The sequence below is a fragment of the Apteryx rowi genome, unplaced genomic scaffold, assembly GCF_003343035.1.
Source record: "Apteryx rowi isolate R43461 unplaced genomic scaffold, aptRow1 scaffold_164, whole genome shotgun sequence".
NCBI classification, from domain to species: Eukaryota; Metazoa; Chordata; class Aves; order Apterygiformes; family Apterygidae; genus Apteryx; species Apteryx rowi.
This window is the reverse complement of record NW_020447908.1, coordinates 909,814-933,479: the sequence shown is the minus strand read 5'-3', so window position 1 is coordinate 933,479 and position 23,666 is coordinate 909,814. Positions and strand designations below refer to the sequence as shown.

The following is a 23,666-nucleotide window of genomic DNA, read 5'->3' as shown; positions in this document are numbered from 1 at the left end:
GGGGGCCCCTCGCCGCTCCCTGTGTGTGCGTGAGACCAACTGCTGCAGTCTATATAAGGAATTACATTTACATTTCAGACTTAAGGGCTGGGTTTGGGGTACGTGCGTTACTTTAAGATGCGTTTTGAAGGTACATGGCGGGGGGAATACACGCTCACAACACCTACTCCGTACTTGTTTTCTGGAAAATAGAGAAGTAGTTCGGTTCTCGTAGCAACTCTTCGTAATAGGATGTAGAGCAGGAGATTTTGTAACCTTCCTTGGCAATTTTAGGTTTTATGTGGCATTTCCTGTGCAGGGTCACAGATAGGAAGGCTTTCGCCTGCGATCCGAGATGTTTTCTACGTAGTGCACGGTCTCCGAAATATRTTCGAGTCGCGATTAATGTTTCTGCTTGCTAATTCTAACTGTTGGGGCGTAAAATGTTTATAAATAGCGGCCTTTCCAGGGACTAACGACTTTATTTGATTGCTTGGAACTTGGGAGGGTTTCCTTATTATTTTTTTTTTCGCTGTGTGCATTTTGTAGCAATTATTTTTGTTTATGCGATCGCATTATTAATTTCTTGTTCTAGTGTAAATATTTATATTTTGCTGGTGATTTGACTCTGTTAAAGGTAAGTTTGGAAAGTGCTTTTCTCTTTACCTTATTTAAAATGTTGATGATCAGAGAAAGGGGCTTTTCTTGTTGCTGACGACATGTGTGTGACATGTGAGTCTGAACCACCCAGTGTCTGTGCAGGAGCTGTAAACATGTTTACCTGAACAGGAAAGAAAATGGATTTTTCTCTTTAAAGATCCAGTGATATGAATATCATACTCTTAAAACATATCAACAGATGACTTGAGAGAGAAATTTTCTGAAAATCTAGCTTTTGAAATCAACGGGAAAAAGAGATTCTTGATCGCTGCAGCAAATGGCAACTTATGCAGGTAGAAAAAAAAAGATGGTGTTTAGTTTTCTCCTGCATGCATGTCAGCCCCCTCCTGTCTGCTGCTTTCGTTCTCAAGGGAGGGATTTATTTACCATGCTTGCTGTCAGTGTTTTTCCTATGTGCTTAATATTAGAAAAATGGATTTGAGACCGTTTAGCACAAAACATTTTGTCTGCGGCATGTATCACTCACAGAAAACAAAAGGTGTATAAGACATGGTATCGTTCCAGGTATCTTTCATCTTCATCACTTTTGGACTTYGTCATTGCACCCTTTTTATTATAAAAAGCCTTTGAGTTTATCAACTAGTTCTGCTACACAGAATGCGTGTCTTGTTTTAGGCTGGTTTTGGTTCTTTTCTTCAGGAATTAAAACCAACTTAAGTCATTGTGCATTGAAGCATCAGGATCGGTTAGATAATAGATTCTGGATAATAGAGATTTCTCAGCAGTGGGTTTATGTTTGACTTGCAAATGTTTACTGAAGAAAATTGCTAGAAAAATGTTAACCCTTTCACCTTTAAAATAAATAGGTAAGAGACTTATTTTGCTTCTAAATCTCGAAATTCACTTTGCTCTTACAGATGAATATTTTCTGTTAATCAAAGATCAGCGTACAGTAGATGCTTCAGCAACTGTCTTGCTCATAGTCTACACTAATTTTATTCTGTTCAAATTGCCTTTTTTTCCCTCCCTTTATACAGAGTGGGAGATTATTAAAGAGACACTGTACTCGGCTTCCAATAAACCAGTTTAATAGTACTGGGCTATGGCATCAAGTAAACTCTAATACTGCTGTTTATGTGTTGATAACCAACTTAACACAGCTATTCTTGTAGTGCAAACTTGTATTTCTTCCCTCCTTCCCTCTCTCCCCTGTGCCCCCCCCCCCGCATGTTTGGGAGCCAGAACTTACGGCTGCCATCCTAATACATTAATTGTAGGTGGAAAGACAGTCTTAAGTCCAGAGCTGGTTCCTTTTCTACCTTCTTTATTGGCCACTATAGGAGACCAGCAAAAGAGCTGATTGGTGCTACCATTCAAGCCTTCACTTACAAGAAAATCTGGCACTTCAATTCATATCTAAAGAAAACTATTCTAGGTCATCGTTCTAAATTTTGGCCAATATATGAAAATGTCCAGTACGCTGATGGAGTTAGTRAAGTGTTAAGACAGCAGCATTCTGATAAAGCAGAAAAATAGCACTTTTAGGGAGTCTGTCTCTTCCCCTCTACCATTCTCCCCACTTTTTTTGATGGAGAAATGGGGAGGAGAAAAGAGGGACGGGCTTGCTAGTCATATGCGTTGTCACACTGCAAATTCCTTGTGAACCTAATAGATTCTATATCAGCAAACTTTTTTTGTCTTCCTARTTATGGATTGGCTTTCAGGATCAGGAARATCGTTGCTTTCTTAGTATTTTCCATATGTATTATTTGATTGTCTTAGCTCTTATTAAACACAGCAAAACTAAACACATCTTGCTATTGAGCAATACTGTGAGCAATACTCACAGTATAAAACAAGCAAAATGTTTAAAACTTCCCATATTCAAAGAGAGACTATCAACTTGATATATTGACATTTTGAAAATATCTTAAATATGTCTTCAGTTCTTCAGATGCATTTTAATGGTAAAAAGAAGAATGTATGAAAAGGAGTGAATGCTGCACACTCACGGATATGTGTGAGGAGAGGGTTTGGGGTAGGGTGTATCCCCCCCACCCCGGTAATAAGAAGTTCATTACTGAAAGGTTATTTAGGTTRACTTGTTCAAGGTAGAGTGCTGTTTAGTTACTTTACAGTTGGATTTTCTCTCTTTAAATTTTTACTATATAATCATTTAATGTATACTTCTGCTACAAAGCTAATGGCTGTAAGAAGATCGTAAGTGCCTTTGAATAAACCAAAAGTATGGCGTATTTCTGTTAGCTCCAAGGTGTTAACTACTGGCAGGATGTCAGGTGTTAGTGGCACCAGGGATATAACATTCCATGTCATGCCTTTCTTCTCTTGTCCCCCTCCCTTTCTTTTCACTAGGTATCGTGTTTTTCACTCCAGCATTAATTTAAACTTGCAATTTGGGAATTGAAGAATGTAGCTCAAGTTAAAATTCCAGGCACAGTGAACAGGTCTACATGGACAACTGAATTAACTGTTTGAATCCAAGGAAATCTTGTCTCTCATAGAAGCCAGTAATACTTGTTTTTTAATTTTAACCAGTGAAATATAATGGGAGTACATTTAAAAATGTCATCTTCTTTTCATTTTTCTCTCAGTAATCAGTGCTTGTTATTTTAATGGTTCTGAAGCAGGGTGCTTTAAGATAATTAGCTACCTGAAACAGTCTTCCTTACTTACAGGACTTCCGATAAATGTGCTACTGAGACAGTTGATGAAAAATAGTGAGTAGATGAAACTTCTGCTTGGAATATGGACTTCTGTATCACAGAAGTCATTCAGAAGAATTTTCTTAGCATGATATTGGAGGGAAGTCTGAGGATTGTACTTCAGTGAACTTGGCTCAGAACAGGAAACTTGCAGCAGAAAGTTTATTGGGCATTTCTATTAAATCTTTCTGACTCTTCTGGGCTTTATAACAGGTCTTGCTAGGCCTTTGACTTTCTGTAACTGAGATCTTTTCCTTCATAATGCAAGGAGAAATGAGTTCTGCGGCCTACATTTCAGTTATCTGTCCTCTTCCCAGTCGTGAGTGGAGTGGTGGTATTAACAGTTTATTCTTGTGGAAGTCGTACAGTGTGTGGAGGGGAGGCTTAGAGTAATTTAAAGTAAAAATATCTATGCACTGCCTTTCTTCACGTGGAAACATTTGTTTTAATAGGGTATAAAATGCCAGCAAGGGAAGGTAGAGGTTTTTAACGTGCATAGGACTATATTGCTATGGTAAACTGAAACCTGATAGAAACTGTTTTTTACTGATTTTGAGCAACTGCTCTCTGTTGCAGGAGAAACTGCTAGAACTACAGTATCTAGCCACATGGCTCTTAAGAATTTCTACTTCTAAATTCAGTCATTATTCTTATTTATCAAAAATACAAGCTCATTGCTTTCAACTAATTAGCTGTTTTGAGTCACTTCAAAAACTGAAACCAATTAATTGATTTTTTTTTTAACAAGCTGATTAGTGTAGAGTGTGTTTTGTTGACTGTAAATCCACTATTTGACAGTACATACTGCATCTCTGGAGGTTGCAGAGATTCTATCTGTGATAAGTTTCACACAAATGCATAAAACGAGAGCTTGGAAAACAGATGAATTCTTGATTTACACAGACTTTCGTACTGATTTTSAAATACAACTCCATATGAACTTCCAAGTGCTTAATATTAACGAGGGAAGCCAAATTCTTGAAGTTCTGGTCCTGCTTACCTACGTTTTCAAAAGTGCTCACCAGCGAGGATCTTCCCAGTTATGGACAGATAAGCAGGACCTGGTTCACAGCTATGATCTCAAAACTTTGGTACTTCATCCTGGCAGCTATAATAGGCCTGGAATTTTCAAGAACTAAATTCCCAAGTGACTTACCCAAGGTCAYGCAGGAAGTTTACAGCAAGAACTGAATCTCAGTCCGTTTTTAATCATCAGGACTACCCTTTTATTTGGCTTGATCTACAGCCTTAAGGAACAGGTTTGTTACTTAAGCAGTTATTGTTCCTTTCAGTTTAAATGTTTTTAACTTGTTCATATTTATCCTCTTGAAATACTTGTACTTTCAGCAATCAAGCAGCAGTATCAAAACTCAATACCATCGAAAAATGACTAAAGAGAAATTGAAAATAGTATCTTTGGTAGTGATGTTTCCTATGTTTAGTTAGCGTGGAAGTAATGATGAGCCAGAGAAGTAGAATTTTGTCTTTTGGTATTTTTTGTATTCCCAAAACTTAAGTGGAATAATGTGGACGTGGACACAGGTAAAATAAAATAGGAGAGAACTTACTCATCAAGACCTACATTGTTAACATGAAGATCCCTATTCTGATGTACGAGGTGTTTAGAAGAGACTGTTTTAGAGTGGGCAGAGACAATTTGACCAGCCATTGGTTTTGTTGGGACAATAACGGCTAAAGGAGAGCCTCGATGTATGGCTGGTATTTCTAACACTTGAAGCTGATTGCTAGGTAAATAAAAAAGCAGAACTCCTCCTTAAAACAGAAATTTCCTAAAAACATGTAAACAAATGTCAGGTTAGAAGAGCTGCTTGCGTAGAACAAACGTGACACATCTAAGTTTTTACCTCTGTTACTGTTTGTCGTTGGGGCTGCTGCTGTTAAGACTCGGTAGGGGCTTCTAGTGCAGGTGGTGACTCCTACCTGAAGGAGTCTGGGGAGTGAGAGGCAAAGTGTGTGTGTAGAGAGATTACAGCAGTCTAGGTAATGTGTAGTTGTAGTTATGATAGAGACTGTTTCTTGTTTAGAGAATTGCTGTTTGAAATTAAGAAAAACAGACAGAGAGGAAAGGAATGTCTGTATAAATGGTTACCCAGAGAACATGCGTGGGAGGAAGGGAGAATGGGATAGGGAAGGAAGTAGCCTAGTTCTCACTGAAGGCCTGATACCTTGTTTCTGACACATCTTGTTGATCTTTCAAGGAAAGATGGATCTGGTCCCTGGTTGGCTGAATGAGAAGATCATGGTGGAAAGTAGCTTTGATTTCAGTTGACCAATTTATGCCTTGAAACTCCAGAATTGGTGGATTGGGGCTTTTCTGAGTTAGCCAGTTTCTGGAGCTCGTTGTCAGATGCATAGAAATTTCTCATCGGCCTTTATTTGCTTTTTTTGGCTGTTGTATTTCTAGTGTCTTATTTTTAAGTTATTGGAAAGAGTAACAGAAGTTTGATTATTTATAAAACTGTTCACTGTTGTATATTGTAGCTCTTTATCCTTGCTTGCTGTCCTCTCTTAAAGAAAGACTACAATTATTTTAAGTTTTCCTTTCGTATTGAGCTTCAGTTTGCTTATTTAATAATCTGTTTGGCCCTTCTTGTCTAGATTAGTAGAATTCTTGCATGACAGCCCAGGAAGACAGAAAGCCCAGTCAAGAAGAGTGAGACTTGACTGATAAAATACTGACTGCAGTGAAATGCAGCACAGCTTTATAAATCTATTTCAGTACTCCTGAGGAAAATGCTACCCCCATCACCACAGTATCTAAGCACCTTTCAGTTAGTAAAAATATATGTACTGAGTCTTATCTTCTTGTAACTGTGTCTGTACATCTGATTCTTTGTGTAAATGTCTTGCACGACAGCTTACTTTCACATGTTATGGAAATAGATGATAGAGCTGAAAGAGGAAACTTGTTAAATTTGAATCTTTACATATGGACCAGCTGGGCAGTGATTCCAATGTTTTAGATGTTTAATGCTAAACATATGAACCAAAGTTGTTGGAATTGTAGGTCTGTCCCAAAAGGAACCCTGAACAGAGAGGGAAGAATGCTTTTTAATTTTTCCTCTTTTTGTGTTTTTCTGATGCCATTACTGTATTGTAACTATATCTTTTATTTTAACACGCTTTTTTCAGTTCAACAGAATATACATTCTCATCTTTGAGATGTTAATACTGTTTGAAAGCAGCCTTCTTCAGTTCTCTSCTTTTCAGCTGTCATTCCCAGCTGTCACAATCTCCATCATGAAAGGACTTTACCCCTGTTGTTGCAAAGCAGTTTGGTTAACAACTGCTGTCACCCAAAGTTTAAAACCTGAAAACTGGTATCCTTTGTTGCTTTCCCTATGAATGTTTGCTTTCTGTTTGGTATCATCTCCCTCGTTCCTCTGCCTTCAATGTATTCCACCTGCTCTACTTTTAGAGACCTATGTAGGGCAAATGGACATGTCTAATGATGAATATATTCTCCCTGAAGTTTAGGGGCTTCAATTATGACGAGGAGTATTCTATCTTGTGCTTAGGTATCACTCCATTTTCTCAAATTAGGATTTCTGAGTATGATTAGCAGTCCTTGAGTAGAAGGACATGTAAAACTAGTTCTCTAAACACTGAGTAACCCATATATCTTCATGGAACAAACTTGTATGAAGTGTATCAGAAGGAAGAGAAACAACTCTTCTTCCTTAACTGTCTCTTATGTGCTTTGTTTAAGTATGTTTTTGGACTTGATGCAGGTATCCTGTGTCTTTGTGAAAGTTCTTCTGTTTTTTAGCTTGTCACAAGTCAAGTGTTAGAGCAGGAGCACTGGAGGAGCTGGCAAGAGCGCTGGAGAGAAATGGCTCAAACCTGGCCTTTCACTGTGCTCCTGAGAGTGACTTTCCTGGAATGAAGCGGTTAAAAGACTCTGATGTAGTGGAGATAGGTATAAGTACTCTCCTTGTTAGGATCAAACGCTACTTGGGCCAGTGATGCTAGATAGCACTCTCAGTTATTGTGATAGGAAATGATTTTATTATTTCAGCAAACATCCCTTTTCATCCTGACAGCTGACAGGCACTGAGGGCAGTTTTGTCTGTTCCGTTTTGTAGAGACATCTGTCCACAGAATATATACGGGAGAGAGCAAAATGAAATTACAAAACATTGCAAATGTGGCATGATTGAAAAAGGCCTGGGGAAATCCATTTCATCTGAAAAAAGTGCAAACTAAAGAACAAAACTCACAGCTTAATTACACAGCTTAGATTGCTTTCCACTAAACTGGTGGAGTTGACGTAAAGGAGCAGTTTAAAAGAAAAATCAAAAAACAAATACCCCTTCCCCCTCCTCCTCCCACTTAATCTAATATGTTTTTATTTAATGTCCAAAGACATTAGGGAGATGAGTTGTCCCTCTTTACCTATTCCTAAATACACTTGTACTTGAACACTTTTTCTCAATGTCTTTAAGAATTTCTGTTTTTTCAGGTATATTTCAGATTTTCCTTCTTCCTACCTCCTGTTCCATTTTATTCTTTCTTTCAAGCTCCTGCATGGTATTTACAGTAAGCGATGTAAAGTTTCAGCCTTGAAAGGAAGATACTATTCAGAATCTGTAAGCTGTTTAATCTTCCATCCAGTTCTGCTGATGTCTTTCCATAGACTTTCCTCTGTTATTAGTATTTACCAAAGAGCCATATTGGGAATTAAAGCAAAACAGAACTAGTGACATGCTGCTAGATTCATTCTTATATTACTGTTCACAGACCTAGATATGGTTGGCCCTGCAAAGAGTGAGGTGGTGAATAAGGACTTTAAGGCAGGTTTGACGTTTTAATGACCACTTTCTTTCCCTGCTCTTGTCCCTTCCCTTTCCTTCCACAGCATTTCATTTGAAAAACTAAGGTGTGGTCATCAGGCGTATCTGTTCTGGACTTCCAGTAATTTTTTTTGCTAACTGCTGAGMTATGCCATAATTGCGTATGCAAATACAGTATTTTTTTTTTTCTCTTACCTTGTACATGTGGGAAAGATAAGGTGGCAGAGTACCACCAGGGATGGTGCTGCTGTTGAGGAGGTGCTACAGATGGCTGTAAAAGTAGAGGAGTACTCTTCTTCTGTGACTTTTGTCCTGAAGGGGGATTTCAGAACTTCTTTGCCTCAAAGATACCTAGAAAACACAGTTCTTGCCTACTTTAAACTCTTGAATTGAGCAGATTTTTGGATTACTTGTTATAATAATGTGTTTTTGAGACGTTAGCTATTTTAAATGTTGAAAGTGAATTTGTGTTTACCTTAGGAATTCCTTTTGTAGAGATATGTATATATATTTATATATTTTTTTAAATTATATTCTGTATCTTAATCTATTAGGTTGGCTTAAATACTCCCTGTAGTAACATAAGGTAAACTTCTGTGATTCGTAACAATAATGATACTAAATACATGGAGACTATATTCCATGTAAAAGACTATTCTAACAACTTCAGTTCTTCATAGTAAGACTTACCTTGCCATTTTTCCAGGTTTTTAAATTGAATAACACATCATATTCCCAGCACTCTAATATGTCGTACAAAAAAAACAGTGCAAATAAGACAGAATCAGGTATATATTGCAATCAAAATAATGGGAAACTGTTTCTGCACAAAAGTGGAAAAATTACTTGAACAGAAATAAGAAGCAGAATTGAATTGGTAGTTGTAGCATAGAAAGAAGGAAATAGTTCCAGTGACACATAATGCAGTATGACATGATATAGTTTTCTGTAGTTCACCATGTGTGTTTAATCCTTAAATGGTCGGTCTGCATAGCTGATATGGCAGTTGCATGATGAAGAGGGACTTCTTGAAAAATGAACCAGGTTAACACTTAAGCATGTGAGTCTAGTGGCACATAAAACTAGTGGCATATTTTCTGTGAGCTAAGCCAGTCCACACAAGAGTGACAATTTTAGCTTTCCAATTGCAAAGGATACAAATAGACTTATTTGAATAAAAATCATGATGATCAACAGAAGCTTGTGATCCTGGTGGGGAATTCTTACAAGGTGTTTGGTGCAAACTGTCACTTGCAGGTCTGCTGTTCCAAAAAATACTCCTTTTGCCAGTACTACCTTTGACTCTGAAGCTTTCCTTTCAAAAGAAGAGAGCAAAATACTTCTGAACTCCAGCAAGTATGGGCATTTTCTTCATTCTGGTATGAAATGGCAAGCCTTCTCCATTTCCCCCAACCCCTTCCAGAAAATGAGTGTCCCCATTTGTGCAGTATGATATGCAAAAACAAATGGAATTAATGGTTTGCCTGTGTGTTCTCGCATCACTTTGGGATATAGGAAAAAACTTACAAATTTTTTTAAAAAATTTGAGTTCTTCCCTAAGTAGGTAAGAAAAGAAAGTGATGAAACTGAAAACTTGCCAAATATCTTGTTCTAGTAGGTTACTATTACTTATATTTAGCTCTCATATTTCATCTTTCTAATTGCAGCCAATATTTTTTTAAGCATTTTGAAGGTCATGTGTAGTAAATTCTCAAAATAAAAAGTCACAAACATTATCTTTGTAAGTAAGCTGATAACTTGTAGAGTAAAGCCTTCCAAGTTTGTACCTTAATGTAAACTTAACAGGCATTTCACTAAAGCCTGRAAGCACTAAAGCACTTTATTTTATTATTATTATTATTTTTAAAGTCTGCCCAGCCCAGTCACCTTTAAAGCCCGGTTATGTCTTCCTTCAACCACAGAAGCCTTAAGTAGGACTGCAGTCAAATGTCTGTGTGTAAGTCTTGTTGGTTCTTGGGCCTACTGTCAAAATATTTAGTAGCTGAAGCGTGTGTGGGGAAAGTGTGTGTGTGCACGCATGCGCAACCATGTGTGCTGTTTTCCTGCCTTTTCCTTTTGTCTGTCAAGCTTCTGGCTGATAGCAGATTAGCCATCTGAATGTGGGCAGCAAAGAGTAATGGGCAGAGCAAAATGCCTGAGGCTTCTTGCATGCAATAAAATGACTCCATTACAAAGCAAAAAATGACAAGCCTGCCATGTAGTATATCTATATTGGGGAGATGGAGAGAATAGTCTTTGGTTTGTGATCATGTTAATAGCTGTAGAATAAACTTTTTTTCTTTTTTTTCCTCCCAACTGTCACAAGTATTCCGGTATGCTTTACAGACTAGTGCTGAAGATCCTTCTAACAGGATAATACCTGTGAGCTGAGTGGATGATGTACTTCTTGTTATTCCTTATTTGTATGTGCATGTGGGGGAAGGAAGGGTGTAGCATGACAGTTCAATTTCATTTGCACCATGCAAGTGTCTCTCTTCAATTTTTATTTCTAGTGTTTTGATTAGTTACAGGGTTATATAATCTACTCTGCAGAAATGTGTTGGGTTTATTAAGTCTTTTGGAAGATGTGCTAATACCAATTTGAAGGAAACTGGGCCAGAAACATGGCTAAATGAGATAGAGAGAATCCAGATATTGGAGGAGGATAGAAAATACAAAGTTGTAGTAGCTGAGTAGAGCAGAGGCACAAGACTATGTGCAGAAGCACAGTAGCAGGAAAAATAGCTAGGATTCCTATCAAGGTTTTGACAGCTTTACTTTACCCCACTATAAAAATCTGCTGTTTAAAAGGACTCTGTTTTCCGCAGTTTCCTCTGTCCACAAGTAGCAGGAGCCACTGTTGCCCTCTTTGCTTCCAGTTACAGGTCTCGGGAAGGGGATTTTCTTTATTCTGTGGCAAGCATGCTGCCACAAAAAAAGTGCTCTATTTGCTCTAAACAGAGGGTCTTCCGGGATTGCATCTGCTCAGGAAATGAGGACAGTTTCTGAAACCACCCTGGGCTTCCAAACTAACTAGGAAGTCAGCATAAAAACATATCAGTATGTAGAAGATGGAGGAATTGTTAAAACTTATAAAAAATTTGTCCTAAAATGTTTAATTTTACAGAAACCCTTTACCTGACACTTGTTTTAGTCTTTGTCTTGCCTGTTGGATTCATCTTTTCAGTATATCCCTGTGGATAGAATAATTTGCCTAAACTAACTCTGGTCATCTACACTTTACTTGAGCAACTTAACGTACAGTCCACAACTACAATAGATAAAAATGGAAGTACCAATTGAATAATCTTTGTTTTTTCTCATTCTGTCTGCTTCTGCCTGAGCTAACTGTGGCTGTTCTGGAGGTGTACTTGCATGTGCCTATGGACTGTGTCCCTTGAAGATCTCCTTTTTAGCTGCACTTGTATTTCCACAACAACTCTTCCCTGATCTTTTGGATCCTTGTTTAAGGGGGAGCCTTCCTCAAAATGTTGTGTGCTGCTTTCTTCCCCTTTCCAGATGAAATACCTCCCACCCCCCAAAAAGAACCCACAAACCCAACAAGGAATTAACTGAGATTATTATTACAGTTTGGGAGGTGCTGGTCCCTTGACAGCAGTATTAATTCATTTTGTATGCATTTTTATTTTGCAGTTTAGAATTACTTCTATGATCACTTGCACTTTTTATGGCACTGAAAACCATGGCTGCTTTTGAACGAAGCTGGTAATAAAACAAAAGCTTGGTTACCATCTCTAATAATGGATAGTCTGTAGATGGAAACAACTAAAATCCATTCTAAGGCTAGTTTATTAATAGCAAGGATCTGTGAGGTCTTTTTCCTCTTCCCCTCTCCACTTCCCCTGCACTGTGCAGTTGCTGTGGTTTACACTGGGAAGTGACTAGTTTTTGCAGTCACAAGTGGAAGTAGTCTCTGATAGGTCATAAAGCTTTGAATATAGGTACTGAAAAGACATTTGAGTAAAAATATGAAAGTCAACTTGGTTATGGGGGAAGGGCGTAATTACATATTTTACAAAATCTCCAACATCTGTGATTTAATTGGCACTATCAAAAAGAGCATATTGCACATAAGTGCAGCTTCCCTAAGATGCATTAATGAATGTGAATAGAAATTCTTGAACTATTCTTGTTTTCCATATGATCTTTATAATCTCACATCTTGTAGAGAAAGATGTTGCTGCCCTGGACAGGCAAGTTAAGTCTATCAACCCCATTCCCTGCCCGAAATCAAATGTTGCCATGCGAGCAGACTTGGTGCAGCCCCGCATGGCCTTTTGCTATGATGTTGTGCCCCGCCTAAGATTAAGGTTAGGGTTAGGAGATGGCTAAAGCCTAGAGCCCCATGTGGAGTGGGGCTGCAAAGGGCTTGCCAAAGAACATACAGGGCTGCACCAAGTCTGCTCGCAGGGTAACTTTTGCTTCGGGGCTTCGAATGGGGCTTGTGGGATCGAGTTCAGGCCCCGCCTGAGATTAGGGTTAGTGTTAGGAGGTGGCTAAAGCCTAGAGCTGCACGTGGAGTGGTGCTGCAAAGGGCTTGCCAAAGGCCATGTGGGGCTGCACCAAGTCTGCTYGCAGGGCAACTTTTGCTTGGGGGCCTGGAATGTGGCTCGTGGGTACTCGTTCTTTCCCAGCCTGAGATTAGGGTTAGGAGGTAGCTAAAGCCTAGAGCTGCACGTGGAGTGGGGCTGCAAAGGGCTTGCCAAAGGCCATGCGGGGCTGCACCAAGTCTCCTCGCAGGGTAACTTTTGCTTCAGGGCTTCGAAGAGGGCTCGTGGTTTCAGGTTCAGACCCTGCCTGAGATTAGGTTTAGGGTTAGGTTTAGGGTTAGGAGATGGATAAAGCCTAGAGCCCCACGTGGAGTGGGGCTGCAAAGGGCTTGCCAAAGGCCATGTGGGGCTGCACCAAGTCTCCTTGCAGGGCAACTTTGGGTTAGGGGCCTGGAACAGGGCTGGTCGATTCTGGGTCAGGTGCCGCCTGAGATTAGAGTTAGGGTTAGAAGATGGCTAAAGCCTGCTTGCAGGGCAACTTTTGTTGTGCCACGAGGGTAGGTGGTTTTTGAACAGATATGGGGAAGTTACAGAATTCCAAACACAAAGAATGGTAAAGCAATTGAAAGCTCAGTTCACTTTTCCAGGTGAAAAGTAGGAAACATGGTTTTCATTATCTTAAAAATATTTAGATAGTAGAAGAAGAAGTTATTCCTTTGGCAGATAGTTTTACTTGCTACCTTCTTTTAAGTCTAAAAAAATGGTATTTAGGCTAGAAAGAACTCTTGCTTAAACAGCTAATATCAACAGTGGAGTAGCTGGTTAAAATACAGTGTCTAGAAAAGTTTGCAGGTTTGAGAGGATCTGTTGAATAAACCTGTATCTGTTGCATCATTCCAAATATTCATAAAGAAGTCTTATGATGGGTTATATCCTATGGAAGAGAAAACTTTTATTGTTCTTGCTTCTTAAAGTTGCATGATTGCTGTTATCTGATGCAAGTGATACAGTGTGTCAGTCTGTGTCATTTGACCAAACTGTAGTCTACTTACAAATGTCCCTTTCGGACAAATTCACTGCAATCGGAAAAGATTGAGAGTTTTAACTGAGTCTTTGTCCACACTGCTTAACTAAATGGTTATTTTCAAACAAATCCCGTTGAAGTTCTTTTACTAAAGAACACTAGTAAAATATCTTCCTGGTCCGAATAGATAGGATTACCTTTCAATCTGAACAGCTTTTGGACTGATACTTAAAATCACTCTCTCAATTTTCATCAGTTAAGTATTGATAGAGCAGAGTTTTGATATTGATAGAGCAGACAGAGGATCCCAAGTTTAGGACAACATAGTTATGGCTACTAGATATAGAGCTCTGGTATGTCTGAGATAACATGGGGCAGAAATCTCAGATTTAGAGATCATATTTATGAGTTTAAAAGATATCTAACCGAGATATTTATCATTGGATTTAATTTGAAGTACAATGCATTTTAAAACTTTACATGAACAAATTGTGTGTCCTTTGCTCACTGTACTTAGAAAAAGGAGGCAAGATCTTAGTATCTCTTGTGTAAAGTATGTAACGTATAGATTATCAAAATACAGAAGGCCTTGTACAAGAGAAGGTGCAACACTTGACACAAAATGAGATGTTTGGTATCCTTTCCTGTGTCGTGTTCCCCTCTCCCCACCCTGTTCTTTCTTCTGTATGCTACATCTTTCTACTACTCAGTTTTCTTTTTTTAAAGAAAAAGCAAAAACAGTTTTTTTCCTATTACATGCACTCATAACTTGCTATTCTCTATACCAAGATTATATGTGAAATCCTGTTGGGCAAACCTTACCCTGAGCTTTTGCAAATGTGGTCTTGTTAATGTGTGGAAAGTCTTGGGTTTTATGGTGATCTGCCAGTGGCCCCTGGTTCAGTCCAGAATCATGTAATTATCTTTGTTTTATTTGTCTACTATTTTCCATGGGTAAAACACTTGCACGTGTTTGTACCGTAGAAGAATTACGGTGCACTGTAGTTAGCCTGTGTGACTGCGGTGGGGGAAGGTTGGGTACTTTCCCCACAGGCACCTGCCAACCATACGTTAGTTCCAGACCTACTTTACAAACAGGGTGGTTGCAAGTTTGTGCCTACACTAGAAGAAATAGGTTTATTCCTATGTGAAATCTTTTATGAAAGACAGACTGATGCTTAAGAACTTTAGTCAAGGAGATGATCAAATGTCATTGTGGCCTAATGGCACTCTTGTCAGGACACATAATTGTTCCGGTCAAGCTATCACTTGTATTCTTTGTGGATAACAGACTGTACTGACAGATGTCATTCATAATTTGAGGGAAATCAGGTCCTCTTTAGTTTCAGCTAAGCTAGAGGTTCAGGTGAAAGTGTCTACAGCCTTCAGCRCTTTTGGGCTTACGTTACATCCAAGCACCTAGTCTGTAACTTTTTTTTTTTTCCCTCCCAAGTTGGAATGCTCCAAGTTCTCTTCAGACTCTTCAGATCCAGAATGAATCTGGATCCCTCTTTATTCCTGAAAGGTCTCTTCTGCTTTGGTTGAGGTATCAATTTGATTTTTGTCATCTGAGTTGCACATTCTGTGTTTCTTCTTTTTTTTTTCCTTTTTTTTTTTTTTTCCTCAATGTGCTGCTGGGCCTATATGCATCCTGGGGACCCCAATCTTGTGGGATTTCTTTTCTGTATAYAGAAAGAAGGTTCTCTTAGATGTGCTTCAGAGGCAAACATTGCAAAGCCTTATATGTTTCTTCATTATCTTTGAACTGAGTAGTTCTTATGAGAAGCTAAAAGGCACCAGTGCCACATTGCTGTCTCTCTTGGATGCAGTAGCTATCTCTGTCATGCTGGCTAATCCAGCTGACTGAGAACTTCAAGGAATTAAGTGTCCAGATCTCCTTATCCTACAGTGGTAACTTAGTTTAAATCATATTTTGTGCTCTATTGCCAGGAAGATGCTTCTTCCTGTTAATAAAGCCATACCAGGTTTGCCAAGAGACTGCCTTCTCTGAAGCTGAGGTGGCTGCTGCCAGACTCAGCCAAAAACTTGAGACTTTAGATGTGATTCAGTTGCCTAAGCATTCGTGTTTACTGTCCCTTTAAGCAGTGGAGGGAATCCAGATCCACATCACCTCTAGCTGCTGCTTTAAAAGGATGTGGCTTCCTTTTTCATATCTGTCATGAAGTACCTGTGTCGTGGAGATCCTTGTCTGATATCCAGGGGCATCTCAGGTGGCATTGGACTCTGTCTAGCAACTTACTATGCTTCTCTCTGTCATCTGTAGAAGTAAAATACTTATCAGATGGTTACAGCTATGAAAAATGTCTAGTATTGTAAAATAATGTGGTGTAAGCTAATCTGTGTGCAGACTAACTTACCCCATGCTGATGTGGATTTTAAGTCCCCCCCCGCCCCTCATGCTGGGCTGAAGGAAGGAATTAAGATATGCAGAGTTATAATGTATTTTCATCCCCTTCCTTCCCTTCTCCTCCTCTCTCAAGCAAGACTTTTAGGAAAAAAAAAAGTTTAAATAAGGCATATGATTATCTCTGCTGTAATAATAGGGGGGTTAGGTTTCTTGGAGCAGTTTGTGCAAGTCTGGAAAACCTATGTGAATTTTGCAGAGCACATCAGTGGACATCCTGTCCATATTCTGTAGTCAGGAACTCTCTAATTTGGGTAACTTGCAAAGACTGTAAGGTAATCTGTCAGCATGCTGGTCTGTAATGAATGAGAACAAGGAGTATCAAGCTCTCTTTCAGAGGAAGCTTGTGTACGCAATCTTTCAGATCCATTCATATGTTCTCTGAACTAATATGTGTTTGCCATTAGATTTCCTTTTCATTCATAAGGGTGTGCTGGAAAACTGGATAGCACAGCCAAAAGCATCTTGATATTACTGCCTTTGATGCTATTGATAACTTTTAGTCAATACCTGTGATGTTACTTTGTATCGTATCTTATTCCTCCATACTTTATGGACTATTTTCTTAATGAGTGTGAGATCATGTTCAGGATATTATAAAAGTCCCACCTATTCTATCAAGGTATGTAAGTGAAAAGATTCATCATGTTGATGCAGTTGTCTACTAGTTTTGGAATATTTTGAGTTTTGTAGCTGTCTCTGGCTGCCAGGTAGTTTAGTAGCGAGCTTTGTTCCCAGTGGAGAGGGAAGGGATTTGGAGAGAAGTGAGGCCTGTCTTGCCTTTTGATTTCTGTGTCCTCATCCTAATAATATCATGAGGAAGAACAGGGTTTGTGGTGTTTTTTGTCTCCCCCCCGCCCCCATCACCTCCTGTCCCAAACCTTTTAGCATTGTGTCCTTGCGTTTAATGTTTGTTTTTTTTCCTTTTCTGCAAGTTGGACGCTCATGGAAAGCCTGTTACATATGGGTTTCTATTTAGGCATGAGGGCTCTGGAACAAAATATTCAGTCTTCAGATGACATCAGTCTCCTATTTAAATTGGACTCTTCTTTATCCATGGGGGAAGGGTGTAGATAAACTCTATTAAACATCTGGATGTTCATGAGGACCTGTTTCTCTAGCCAAAAAGAACAAGCAGGTTTTGTGCTTCCTTGAGACATTTTTTCCCTATTTGTGAAATGGATAAAGGCTGTGTTTTCTGCCCAAAGATTATTTAAATTGATGTCTGAGTATGTTAGATGAGAGAACTCAATGCAACTAATTTGTGTCAGCTAATGGAGCACATCCCACTAAACACGTGCAGTCTTGCTGCTTCCTTGAGGAGCAGCCGACTGTGGGTTCTGTGCGTGTTGTTACCAAATTGTACACCGAGTTGGAAACCTCAAGGAATAAAAGCTGCTTTTTGGCAGATGCACTTAAAATGCCTCAGCATAGGAGTTGAGGGTGGTAGTAAGAGAGGGTGATGCCATATCATTCAGGTTTACAGAAGTCTGGGTTGAGAAGCAAACCCAGGTGTTGCTAGCAAAGCTACAGCAACCTGTGTATTTGCCAGGTACAGAAAACCACCATCCTTATGTAAAATCACCTTCTGTAGTAAAGTGAGGTCTGAGACTTATTCGTGGTAAAGAATACCACTTACTGATAGTCTGCTGGTAGCAATATGCTATATTATGTATAATACCTACAGGCATATATTTGTTCTTAGGAATACATTGCCTTAGAAATGCTACTTTTTTTAGTAAATAGAACTCTTCATCTGGAATAAAAACAAATAACTTATTTGCTGTGCCGTGACCTGTTTCGGAGGGACGGTCTTGCAGCTTGCTGAATCGACAGCTGGGCTTGCCACTGTGCTGCTTGTAGTTGTGAGCGCCCTTCACAAAGGCTTTAGAAGAATACATTTGTTTTCCTGCACTGCTGTTATTTCTCAGCAGGTTTTCAGTTGCTACTCCCCCACTTTCTCTAGCTCTGAAGCTGTCCAGCCTGCTACTGATTCATGCTGGTTTCTAACACGCTTGCTTCAGACATCCTTAATGAATGTTTGAAGACTCAAACAATATTTGATAAACAGAGCAAATCAATGAAAAGTTATTAAATAAGGCTTTTTGAGCTCTTTGGTGTAGCAAAGTGATTTAAATGTGTTGGGTTTTTTGTTGTTTTTAATACTTGAATCAACTGACCAACCTTTAATTAGGCAGAAAAATATGTACTTTTAAAAGGAGGAAGCTGTATAAATGCTTTATACAGAGTTTCTTTCTATCAAATAATAACTTAATATTCTGCAGATAAATTGTTAGCTGACATCAAGACTCCTGCTAAAAAGCAAAATTATTTGGCTTTTCTGAAGAGTAGTTTAGAGATTGTGCCAGTTGTGAGAATTAAATGTTTGTCCAGAAATGATATTTTCTGAGCTAAATGTTGCTCCACGTGCTATGGAGTATTCTTGGCTGGCACAAAGTACATGTCAGTGTCTGTACTGTGTGTGCGTGTTTGGGGGGGGGGGGGTTAAACTAGTTCATTTTAAATCTTAGCAAGCAGCAACTGAAATGCTGCTAAATGACCTTTGACATAGGACCCATGAATGCCCCAAGTATGATTTCACTTTCAGCACGTTCTTTGTGAATCTGAATGCTTGTCAAATCAGATGTGTGTTTAGACCTTTTCACTGAATGTGCTTGGAGGGGGAGAACAAAGCCTGGGGTCAACTTGGCATAATCCATGCATTTATCTTTATTCTATTATAGTGGCTTGTGGGGGATGGAGTAACTATTCTTCCTGAGGTGAAAGTGCAAGTAGAGTGTAGGTAGGCTATCCGTCTTTTCTTCTAGACTTTCCCAACAGCCTAGCTGGTTTCTCATGATTTACTTGCATTAACGCACGGCTGACTAGGCAGATTGCTGGTTGATCCATGTGATTTGCTGTTTGTTCTACACATCACTGTTTTGTAGCTGCTGCACCTTTTGGCCGATGTAAACAAACGTGTAGAGCTTGTCTTGGATAACATGCAGAAATGGATCTCTGGTAGGTATCACTGGTTCCGAGCACTGGAAGTGGGAGGGGAAATACTAGTATTTTTATACTACAACTACTTTTGTTTCAATGCAAATGATTTTATTTTTTTTTTAAGAGATGAACGACTTTATATGTATTTACTGCATGATAGCTGTGTTGCTTGCTTTTGCAGGCTGTTAGTCATACTCAACCAAGGAGTGACTAAGTCTTTTATTACACATTCAAATTGGGAAAACCTTTGTCTCTAAGGAAAGAATAGTAGAGTTCTACTAAATTATTATATAGTTTTTGSAGTATTTTTAGATTTTACTCCTGTGCTAGATTCACTTCACAATAAAGGATTGTTTCTGTGTGGAGCTAGAGTGGTCTGAATCCTGTAAACGAACTATTGTGTGGTAAAGTACAAGTGGGTGGAGGAACTATATGACAAAAGGCCTAGTTACCTTTACAGTTTGTTCGCTGTACCTCATACACTTTGTTTCAGAAGAAAAACACTATTCAAAGGCTTGAGTGGAAGGAGGCAGGCTTTCACAGAAGGCTTGTGGGAAATTTCTCTCCAGCTTGTAGATTTTCAGCTTGTGTAGATTTACCGGGCATGTTCTGAGGCTTTGCCTGGAACAGTTTAGCACTTCTACATTTAAAAAAAAAAAAAAAAAAAAAAAAAAAAAACCTCTTAGGGTGAGCATTTCTGAACCTGACACTTTGACCAGTATTTTGCACTTTACATGTGCGCTTGTTTTGGTTTTTTTCCTGTTTACTTTTTAATAAAACTTTGCAAAGTTTATTTTAGTGAAGGGGTGATTTTTGGTGTTTTTTTTTTATTTTTAAGGGCTTCCAAATTAGGAAATAACTTGCCTTCATTAATTCTAGAGTTTTAAAGCAACAGTAAGCCACCAGATTTTGTTGTTGTTCTTTTCTTTAACTAAAGAATCTAATAAGGTTGATTCTGAAAGCAATAATGTGCATTTTATTTTTTTGAACTAGACTTTGAAACTTGATGTTTTTGTGCTAAATCTGCAGTTCCCTTCAGTTTCTTTCATGTATTTCAGTATGATATCAGGGTACTTAAATGTGCTTCAGGGAAAAAAAGAAAAAAAAAAAGCTGTTTCCTTTTATCAGGCAAGTACTTAAAAACCTGTTCATTGTGTTTGAAAACAAACATGCTTCACTTGAAACACCCAATTTTCAGTTTTAAAACACTTTTGCACCAATATTTGCAGCTGAGTGGAGTGTGTTTTGTTTTGTTTGAGGTGGGGAGGCGTTGTTCAAGTCCACCTAGGAAGGGGGAAAGATGAGGACTCTGGGGAGATTCTGACTCTCTAACCATGTCCAGGTCTAGCCTTGGTAGCTAAAGAGATGAGGGACTTTATTTGTCTGCTCTGCTCCTCTGGTGGACGTTATTACCCACAGCAGGCTACTGCCTCCATCCCACGAGCAATGGACTGGGCCTGCAGCCTTTCAGGATACAGCCTGGCGTATAAACTGAAATCAGCAGGCCACGGCCCGACACAGGAATTTTGAACTGAAGAAACTGAGCACTGGAGCTGGGCCCTCATTAGCTGTCTGTGCTGTGAAGGCAGTAGCCTCTGGCRGAAGGGCAGAACAGGCATCTGGGGTTAGTAAGCAGTCTGATAGGATTTCGGAAATGGCCTTCATTCCTTGTTAGCTGCATCCTTTTGAGTTTTGTGTGTGCTGGAGAAATTTTCAGCCTCAAATCTGCTTGGTAGTACCAATACCTACTCTAAGGGAGTAATTCTGGGGAACCTGCTCTTAACGATCTCCTCTTGATAGCTTAAGGAATAAGTTTAGAGCCTCTTTTAAACACTGTCAAACCAATTTTAGTCAGTATCTCAAGACAGGTCTAGCACTGTGGAACCCCCCGTCCCCATCCCCCCCACCCTGGTTGTTCACTCTTCCCCTTCCAATTGCAACCTGCCATTCTCTTTCTCTTTTTTGGATCCGACATTTATATACCTCAGCTTCACAAACCTGCTTCCTCCTGCTTACTGGAATGTAGTGTCTTTGTTCCAGGCATGATTGAGTTGTATAGTGTTAATGATTGTAATGTTTACAGCAAGAACTTGCGTATTAAAACTCATTACTCTTACAGGATGTAAACTAGCAAGTTACAGTATTTTCATCTGGATGTTCTTGAGATTTGCCATAATTTTTTCTGTTTCACGCTATAGCTAAACTCGGAAAAATTCCACCACGGTTGCATGCAACTGATACATACTTTTCAGAGCTGTTTGAGCTCTCCTCTCTTAATCTTGGGTACTTATTACTTCTAAATAATACCAGAAAATCCTTTGCTTGTATTACKCAGAACTAAAAGTCAATGGTCAAATGTTCTCTTTTGCAATATCGAGTGCATTTTAAATTGCTAAATAAATCTCCCTTTCTTAAAATGCCACATATACTGTTATTTAGTGGCAGATTTTCTCTTCTGCCTCTTCTGTCAAGCTATAAAGCTACACTCTGTATAAGAGTTTCTCTCTTTGTTTCCTTTGTCCAGACTGTTCCAATTTTGAGATGCCAAGGAAGGATTTCCAGTAGCTAATGCTCCCATGGCTAGTCCTCATGGCAGCCAAATCTGGTGTGCTCTCTTGTCTTCAGCTTCCAGTGATGTGAAGGCAGGATTTGGAGAAGCAATTCTACTAGCTGTGAAGAGAAAAGGCTGAACTGGAGGAGGAGGAACGCTGATGGGAACAAACCTGCTGTTACATATCTAGTTGATAAATAGTACTTAACTAGTTGGTCAAAATAACTGTTCCCCCTCTGTCAGATTCAGGTGGGAAAACATGCAATAGAGAGAAGAAGCTAGGAAGTAAACTAGTGGGAGAGCAGGGAATAGTCTGTAAAATAGCTATTAAGCAACATTTCCTCTAAGTGCTGTGAATACTAAGGGAGTAAGAGCTCTCATTTTTGGAACCTACGCAATGCTAAAAATCCGTCACAGAAACAACAAAACAATCTAGCTGTGTGCTACTGATGTAATTTAACAGTTGATCACAAGTGCCATTTAAAGGGGCAGCTATATACTTTAGTAATACCAACAGCTGATGATTCAGGAATGTTAATGTAACATGTCTGATCTTACATTTCTTTTGCTGTCCTAAGCACAAGTGCCTGGGGATGCAATAAATGAACTGTAATGTGCCTTGAAGGCTGTCTGATTCAGAATAGTTCAGACCATAAAGGCATGGACAGAAGTGAATTCAAAGCCACAATTCGTTGCGGAATAGCTGACCAGAAGCCTGCTATGTCAGGGTCTTTCAGCTCACCTGCCTGGTGACTTGCCACATTACAGGAACTTCTTTACTAATTTAGAAAGCCCACCTACCAAGACCTGCAATCTACAGATGTAGAGCATTTGTTTAATCTGTAGTGAAAACTGTATTTGTAGTAAGTCACTATGTACCTGCTATGGCTTTAAGTTCTTAAAGAATGTAACTGTGTTGAACATGTTAACGGCCTAATCTTAAAATGCAATGGTGTGGTTGTGACCTCAGGTTTCCCTTTGTCTGGGGAATGGAGTTGACCACGCTGCCATGTCTGGCTAGTGACAGACCAAGTTTTTTGTTCTGACTTTGAGTTTAAGCTAAATATTATCGTGTGTTCATATTGTAAAACACTCTTCCACTCCAAAAGTAGAACTAGGAGGTTAGATAACATGTTGATTTAAGATGGAATTTGATCCTATTTAAACAATAACTACTAAAGACTATTAAGAGCTGACTGATGAGCTCTGCACTGCTATTGTGGAATTGTTTTTTGGGTTATTTGTTTTTCCTTAGAACCAGTATTGTCCCAATAGTTAAGAGGGGGATACATGGCAATCAAGATAATCACAAATTTATCTGCTCTGGCAAAATAATGGAAAGGTTGCTACTGGGAATGACTTAATAAAGAATTAGATGAAGGAAATACAATTCCATTAAATGTAGGCTTATGGAAAACAGATTAACTCTGGTCGTCTTGATGAAATCTTAGCAGAAGTGGGGAAATGATAACTTTTGGGAGGCTTCAAGAAGACAGAATATTGCAGAATCAATGTTGCTTACCTTATAACACTTTTTTCAGATCCCCCTATAACTGCTTTTTGAAGTTTATGCTTTTACATCCTGGTCTTTGATTAAAAATAACTCTTGGTCAAGTTTGCGGACAACCCAAAGATGGAAGAACTAATGAATTGTAAAGAGGGTTGCATCAGTTACACTGGAGAATCCTGATCACTGAGAAAGTGGGACATAGATGAACAGCTAAACAGGCCAGCTGTTGACACCTGAAGGAACAAGACTGTAGCCTGTGCTTATGGTCTTCTGTCCTATTCTGAAAAGGTGTGATCCCAAGGGACAGAGAGAGATGGATGTTAAGCTGTATAGTTGTTGAGTATGTCCCAGCATTATTCTGTAGCCAAACAATGCTGCAATCCTTGGCTCTGTAAACTAGTGGGTCTCTGGAAGGTGCAGAATATGGAGGTTATACTCTATTTTTATATTATCTCTCAATTGGGACAGATTAAGAACATGTGGTCAACTTAGAGCAATTCAGGGA

The 23,666-nt window shown here is 39.1% G+C and overlaps 1 protein-coding gene across 1 annotated transcript in view; it reads left to right on the top strand.

Moving 5' to 3' along the window:
• The first annotated feature begins 904 nt into the window (after positions 1-904).
• The window catches only part of ZEB1 (zinc finger E-box binding homeobox 1), a 130,112-nt gene continuing 107,350 nt past the window's right edge, over positions 905-23,666 (top strand). Inside the window, exon 1 of the mRNA XM_026060038.1 lies at positions 905-932. Within this exon, the coding sequence (XP_025915823.1) occupies positions 917-932 (16 nt within the window). The 5' untranslated portion in view covers positions 905-916. The remainder of the gene's footprint in view (positions 933-23,666) is intronic.